Raw genomic sequence first — 8,402 nt, forward strand, 5'->3', positions numbered from 1 at the left:
ATTCCAAATATTTTTTTCAATCTTTGTAAGCATCCCTCACTAGCGGTAAATGATTTATCCCTTTCATTGAGCTGTGAATAAATGGATTTTGCTTTTTCTTTAATCATGTCGCCACTTACCATTAAATGTTTATTCCGTTGGTCAAGAAACCACTTGTACAGTCTTTTTTCCATTCTTGGAAACTGGGAACCCTTTAGGATTTGTCTTTTACCTGGTCCAACATACGTGTTTCTAACAGCACTAGAAATCAGTTACTTTTTCTTTTTTATTTTGCAAATTGTAGATTTTGCCACACCATACTTTTTCGCTAAATATGTAACAACTTGTCCATTATTTAAGTCTTGAATTACAAGAGATTTTTCATAGAGGGTTGGAACACTTAGAACACAAAAACACTTTGGTTTTTTAAGCGACATTTTATTTAATTTATAAACGATCTAACACCAACACAATTTAAGTCACACTAATAAAAATCACTAAACTTTATAACCGCTAAACTTCAAAACCACACTAATAGACAACGTAAACAAACGATAACAACCTGCTTTGCTTAACACACAATCGATTCACGGCGCCTATCGATTCGAAGAACGCCAAAAACAGCATATCGGGGAAGCACCGGCTGCTTTCGTCTACGTTACTGGCGAACTATCGATCCAATTACATTTGTTTCCATTAACGGGGGATCGTTTGTTCACGGTATACGGTGGTCAATGCATAAAATAGTGCTGTTTCCGTTATGCGGGGTTTCCGCTATCCGATATTCCCACTATCGAGTGTCTACTGTAATTCATTTTCTAATGAATCATGGGATTTTATTGGCTGTAAACACGTTGATGCTGAAAAAAATGTGACTTATTTATGAATATATTAAAAGTATAGCTCTATCAGAGTCCTTTCCAGAAAAGTGGGTAAATGTCAGGTCAGAGGGAGATGTGGACTGGTTTGGTCATGATCTGCTAGCTATAAGGGAACATCTTCTGAGGTTTCTTGGGGATATTAGTAAGCAATATTTTACACCTGAGAACCGAAATAAAAATTTATAAAAAATATAAAATTGATTTTAAAAAAGCAATACGTGTACAGCCATAATAAATGCAAAAGAGTCTATATAAATTCTTCAATTAATCCTGTTAAATCTATATGGAAAATTATACATAAAAATAGTGGAAACACTAAAACAAAAATTGAAGAATCTCAAAGCTTAAATTCAATCGACTTTAATAATTACTTTCTTAGCACTGCTTAAAAAATTGTAGATGATATACAGGAGTGAGATTTTGATCCTCTGGAAGGTCTAGCAGACATACCAAAATCACAAAACACCTTTTTCGATCCAACTTCAACCAAATTCCTTACTAATGTTAACAAATACTTAATAAAATAGTCTTGATTTTTTTTTGGCAAATAAACTTGGCAAAATTCGCCATGGCTAATCATACTGCCTTTCCCGTCTTCTACATGCATATAATTATTATAATATCTTGTATGTTTTGTAGGTTCATTTTGTTATTTAGCAAACCCGTTTAGAAAATCCTATCTTGAAATATCAAATCTACGTGCTAAAACAACGTAATTACAAACACATAACAAATATTTACTCAAGGTCTATAAATATTACCCATATATTTTTTAGTGATGTCATACATTTACCCAATGGTACCCTGGTATAACCTTGATCGCAAGGTAACGATTTCCGAACGCACCCCTGCTACTGTCATTCATTATTATGACTGTCAAATTAATGTCATCATAAGTCTAAGTCACAATCAGTTGAGTTGAGTTGTCACTTGTAATTGTGCAAAGTGTAAAGTGGAAAGTCGAGTTTCCTTTGCGTTTTTCCAACGTGAGGTGATTCGCCGATTTCATTTTAATTTTTAAACAGACCTATAAATTATAAAACAAAAATCTATGTTATTCGGTTAAAAGTATCACTAGAACGTTTTATATTCTTAAATAAAAACTTTTTAATTATGGCTGAAGCAACTAGCCCTCCACCACAGCCCCAAAGGGGCTTAAATTTCAACGCCCTAAAAGAACACGCAATTACCCACAAAATTGATTGTGGTCTTTGGGCTATGCGTGTATTAGTTATTCTTTTTAGCACTGCATACTTTATCCCAATATTTGGGTAAGTGAAAAACTTTCTCTTTATTATGACTTCATCCTTATAAGAATACTAATTTAGATTCTACATTTTTTTATGTTTCATGCAGTGGATCTATAATTTTCAATGTCGTCAAGCTAGTAATTTTTTTTCAGGTTCAAAGTCAGTTCTATGAACAATTTTCATATATTTAATTGCCGCCATATAAAATATCTATATGAAATGATATAGGCACTAGTAACAAAACATTGCACAAATAAATTGGAATATTACTTTATCCATAATAGGATGATGGCAATATATATGTCATATACATATTAATTATCTGAGGTTTGAAGGTGATCAACATAATAATTTTTATAAGGTGTTGTTATTAGTTGTAGAGGCTGATTTTGTCAAACTTTTCTGTTTGCCTACAAAACATTACATTCAACCTTCTCTATAATAATTGTTGTAAATAAATTGACTAATCTGTTAAGTTTATATCAAATATTACTAAAATGTCTATAAATACAGTATATTATTTCATATTACTTGCATAGCGGCTCCTAGAACAGTAAAATGGGGTGAATAGGAACTGCTTTTGACTTTTGGTAAAGTTTTTTTGTACCACTCAATCAGTAAGTTAATATGCCTCTACTATAAGTTGCAACAGAGTAGCTGTTTCTCTTCTACCTGCATTGTTTAAAACTGCTTAACCCATTTTCCAGTTTGCAGGCCATTAGTATCTTTTGTTTATATGAAAATTTTTGAAGCATACCTAACTAAAAACAAAGAGCAACATTATGATCCTTGCACATAAAATTCTTAACAAAAACTCTGATTCAATCCAGTGTCCGGTCAGAGGAAGTAACTATTGATTTTAATGTGCATCCTGAATGGGTTAATGGAATTAAAAATTACTACAATGATTTTGATATTATAACCATCAAATTTTTCACTTTATATAAATATATACTTATTTTCATTTTCATTAACCTGCAGTGTACACTAGAGTTGTGAGCTTAGGATTTAATATGTTTGATGTTTTTAAATGTTTTCCCTAATTTTAAATTTACTTTCAAATGTTAATTTAAGTTGCCTAAGGTCTCAAATCTAATTTCTTTTTTTTTTTAAGTTTATGTCTGAATTTGTCTACTTTATTTGATTACTTTTTGTTAAATTATTGAGAATTTCAACTCAATACTTTTAAGAGTCTTAACCAGTAGACCCTCATCATATAGAAAAAAATAGTTTAAATATTGAAGAGCTATATATTAATTAATTTTAAATAAAACGTTTTTTCTAATTGCATGTGACACTAGTTTCTACTGACATATAAGATTGTGGCACAGTTTAAGATAGTTGAAAACAAAGCAACAGAAACAAATACAGTGAAAGCTCCCATAAGCGGACACTCACGGTTCCATAAATTTTGTCCTCTTATGGGAGGTGTCTGTTGAAAAGAAAGTATGTGAGTATAGAGTGTAAATAACGGAGTATATAATCATGAGGAAATACATAATTATGAGGAAAACGAAACAGAAACTCGCCACATTTTTAAAGTATGTATTTATGCTATATATCTATATGTATGTATACGCATACAAAAACATAAATGCCTCAATACATGGTACAAGAATTAAAAAAAAAAAACATTATAATTTAGCTTTTTGAAAAAAGTTTAAAATGTTTGTCTGACAAAATTTCACCATCTTTTGCTGAAGGAGACAATTTTTGTAATAACTTTCTAAATTTTTTAAATGTTGAAATGCAGTGAAATCATCTTTAGCAAATTTATTCAATATAGAAATATGATTTAGAGCTTCCCCATATGAATTTATAGTTTTTGAACCTCTTAGTGAGCACCAATTCCACTTCTTCTTCTGAGTCATTTGGACTACCATATTCAAGCTGGCCAGGGCTTTCTACATCCAAATTCAAAAAGTTGTCAATGGCATTTTCTTCTGTTGTTATGTTATTGTCTAAGGCCAGGAAATCATCTACTTTCTGGGGGTCTGCTACTCCTAAATGTTTGGCATGTCGCAGTAACTGAGCAAGTGTCGCTAAGGGCAGATCGTCTTCAGCTTTGCAATAATTTTACTCAGCAAATTCTGAGCTACATCCACTTTTTCTGAATCCAGCTTTGCCAAAACAGTTCTTAATTGTAGAGAAATTTACTTTATCCCATGCTGTTTTTATAGAATACAAAGCTTCTAACACATTAATAGACTTTGTAAGCTCAGATAAGCTTTAGACATCGTCAATTTTTGTTAAAATATGTTTTAAAATCAAATGCCGAGAATAAAATTTAAAGTTCTGTATAATACCTTGATTAACTGACAAACTGAAGTTGTGTTTGGCGGTAAAAATATAATTTTCACATTTTTCATTTTCAGATCATGAGGATGAGAGCATGCATTGTCTGAAAATAAAAGACTTGCTTTTTTGTGTATTCCCATTTTCCGGTCAAATTCCAGTAACCACTCAGACATGATTTCTCGGGTCATCCATGCCTTGTTGTTGGATTTCCAAGTTGCTGGTAGATCCTTAATAGCAACGTTTTTTAAAGCACGGGGGCGAGCCGCTTTTCCGATCACAATCAAATCACCGGCCATATTTGCACAGAATAAAATGGTTAGTCTATCTTTAGACAACTTTCCACCCACACATGTTTCTCCTTTAAGGGACAGAGTTTTGTCGGGCAATGTGCGAAAAAAAGTCCACTTTCATCTGCGTTGTACACGTTTTCTGGTTTGTAGCCAAGCAACATGGACGAAAGTTTCTCCAAAAATTGTGACATATCAACTTGATTTACTGCAGCAACTTCGCCAGATATGAATTTGAAACTCACACTTTGTCTCTTGCGCCACTTTTGCAGCCACCCGTCGGACGCACTGAAATTATGATAGCCCAAAGTAATGGCGATTTCTTTAGCTTTCATTTTGACTAACGGCCCTGAGATTGGAATGTTCTGACTTCTAGCTTTCACAAACCACTCAAAACATGTTTTGTCTATAGCAAAACCTTCCTTTTTAAAAAAATCCTTCTTTTGATTTATATTAGTTCCTGATTGCCATTTACTCCTGATATCTTCTTTATTTTTGGCAATTTCAGCTGCTTGCATTTTCCCAATATTAAACCTCTTTTCCAAATGACGAAACTGAAACACTTTCTCTGCTGTCCGCAAGGAGAGCTTTCACTGTATATATTAAAACATTTTTGAAATGATTGCAAATTTGTTGGTTCATCTGGCTCATAAACTGCTAACATTTTAACTATTTCTAAAAAAAAATTATTGGTTTATGTCTATGTAGACTTCTATTCTCACTTTCAGATAATCACATATATACGTTTCAATTATAAGTCAATTAACAAATAAGTGTTTCAATTAAACCCACTCGAAATAACTTGTTAATAATAAGATGTATCCCCTTACATGACATGAAATGTATATCCTTATTAAATAAATTATTGTTGTATTGTCAGCTAAGAGGATCCTTCAAATTCAATAATTAAATATCATGTTGGGTCAAGAATTGATTTTTATTGCACACCATATTTAAGTCCATTCTACTTTTATTTGCTATCTCTCTATTTAAAAGTATTGTATCATTATCCTAAGAAAAATATCTCCTTAATAATTTTTAAAAAAATAATGTCACAATTCATTTTTCAGTAATAACCAACCTGCTAAATTTGATTATAACTTTACAAGCTTGTTAACCAAGAAAGATTTTTTCCAGATAATGTTATAAGTATGTTGATAAGTTATACTGATATGCTCATTTTATTACAGAAATGCTCAAAGCTGCTACTACAAAGTTCTAATTGCTAATGCAGCCATCAGTGCCTTAAGATTACATCAGAGATTGGGAAGGGTGCAGTTTTCTAGACAGTTTTTGGCTGAACTAATTCAAGAGGACAGTGGACATTATTTGTTTTATTCACTAATATTCATCTATGTTGCTCCGGCAACATGTATCCTTTTTGTTTTTTTTAACTATAAGCCACAGAATAATTATTTTAGGTTTATTTTGATATTTTGACTGATATAGATCCTTGACATTTTTTTATAGTGGTTCTTCTTCCAGTGTTACTGTTTGCCATTCTTCATGCTTCGAGTTATTCTCTTACTTTATTAGATGTAAGTATTCTTTCCTAATAGCCATAAAATCTCCAAAATAAGATGATATATCTCAAAGGGAAAAATTATATAAAATCAGATATAAAACTAGGATTTTACTAATAAAACCTCATAATAAAAAATCTTTTTAGACTCTTGGACAAAACTCATGGTGGGGATGTCGACTTTTGATTTCATTTGTTGAGTTCCAGTCTTTAAACATCCTCAAGTTGGTTGCCTTGAGTGAAATTTTGCTGATGCCTTATGCAGTTGTTATGGCACTCTCGTAAGTAAACATTTAATTTTATACCTGTATATTTTGAATTCTTTAATTATTTTTTAACGGATTTAAATGGTCAGCAAATAGCAGACATTTTGACTTCACGAGAAGAGCAAGATCGTTTATGAATAGAACAGGAGAGATTAAATAAACAGGAACATCTCAATACTACTTTTTATAATTGATGGGAGGGAAGGAACCATCCAATGGCCACCGCGCCCATATGACCTGAACCCCATTGACTTTTTTTTTCTTACAATCACATATCCAAATCATATTTATGAAATGGTGCACTCTTCACAATTTTGTACATGATGCAATTTTTATGTTTATGAACGATTGACAATAGAAGAATAATAATATATAGTAGATTGCAGACGACGTCCTCTATGCCTTCCTTTAATTTATTACATACAATACTGGAAATACAAACATATTTGTTTTTTTTTGCAGAGGTAGAGCTGGCATACTGACTCCTTTCATCTACTACAATTTCCTTTCTCAACGTTACACATCCAGGAGGAATCCATACACAAGAAACATGTTCCATGAACTGCGAATAGTTAGCGAGAATCTCGCGAATAAACCGAACATGCCGGAAATAGTGCGCAAAGTTATACTTAGCTGTATCGCGTTTGTTAGTAGATTATCGCCGCCAGTAATGCAGGCACCCCCAGCACAGGCTCAGTAATAGTAAAATGTATTTGAAACAAAGTTTGTATAGTTTTAATTTCAGTTTGGAACAAATTATTATTATTTTTTTTTAAACATGTATTATGTGGTGGGTAAGTTAGGCGTCTTGACAATTTAGAACAATTTGATATTTATGTTTTGGGTTTTTTTCTTGTAATGTTTAACACATTTATATTAATAAGTTCGTTTTTGAAGTATGAAGTAACTGCATGGTTATATTTTTTACTTTTCACGGGTCATTGATGTAGCATCCGCACTGTTTTTAATTCCGGTGAATTTCAGTTGTTAATTATTTTGTTCCTTAGTGACTTACATCATGCTATGTTGTTATTATTGTAATGTTTTTAGTAAAATTATAATATGGTTTATAAATTACTGGTGGAGGAGAGATTTGTATTTTGAACTGTTTTTATTAAACTTTTTACCTACACTATATTGAGCTTTACTGAACATGAGTTTTTAAAATAATAAAAATTCTGTAAGAGTAAATTATTACCAATATGTATGTATTGGGTGTTTTGTTGTCATGGATGTCATTTTTCGTTTTGTATTGTGTTATTAAACAATAAGGTTTTAGATCAGGACAGTAGTAATTTAATAATTATTGCTGTCCATGGTGTAAGTAAATTAAGATATGTGTTATTTTAAAATTCAAATAAAAAGTTTACCATTTGCTTAACCAATTGGAAGGTTCTTTATCTGACCCACTTCTATTTGGATTTTATTGATTGCATCTTTTTCTAATAGCAGCGACTTTAAACTTGTTTACCTTTACAAAAGCTACAAGTTTTGGTCAAAAGTCTCGATCTTATACTCAGATTGAGAATAGGTTACACGTGTTTTGCCCCCAAAGGCATCATCAGACCTGATCAACAGCTTCTAAAAATTACATTACGATAAAGAATAACAGTATCCGTAGAGTGCATGCAATGTAATTTTTAGAATCTGATGATGCCTTTAGGGGCAAAACACGTGTAGACTATTTTCAATCTTTCGATTCATCTTCGAGACCAAAACTTGTAGTATTTTGTAAAGTCTCTTTAAGAAAAAATCCACGACTACTTTCAATTGCTTACCTTTTATTTGACAAATATAATCCGATTAGAATCACTTATCTAATTATGCATGGAATTATATCAGGCGACTAATGAGTGATGTAACCTGAATAATTTTAAAAATCAGGTTTTACATTAAGATACTACAGGGATCATTTTAAT

The 8,402-nt window shown here is 31.7% G+C and overlaps 1 protein-coding gene across 1 annotated transcript; it reads left to right on the forward strand.

Annotated features, from left to right (window-relative positions):
- The first annotated feature begins 1,764 nt into the window (after positions 1-1,764).
- Positions 1,765-7,618, forward strand: LOC126737164 (Krueppel homolog 2). The gene is made up of 5 exons (XM_050441926.1): positions 1,765-2,131; positions 5,886-6,067; positions 6,166-6,233; positions 6,365-6,498; positions 6,946-7,618. The coding sequence occupies exons 1-5, from the start codon at positions 1,974-1,976 to the stop codon at positions 7,181-7,183; spliced, it is 780 nt and encodes a 259-aa protein (XP_050297883.1). The 5' UTR covers positions 1,765-1,973; the 3' UTR covers positions 7,184-7,618.
- The last annotated feature ends 784 nt before the right edge of the window (positions 7,619-8,402 follow it).

This window comes from Anthonomus grandis, chromosome 6 (assembly GCF_022605725.1).
Source record: "Anthonomus grandis grandis chromosome 6, icAntGran1.3, whole genome shotgun sequence".
NCBI lineage: Eukaryota > Metazoa > Arthropoda > Insecta > Coleoptera > Curculionidae > Anthonomus > Anthonomus grandis.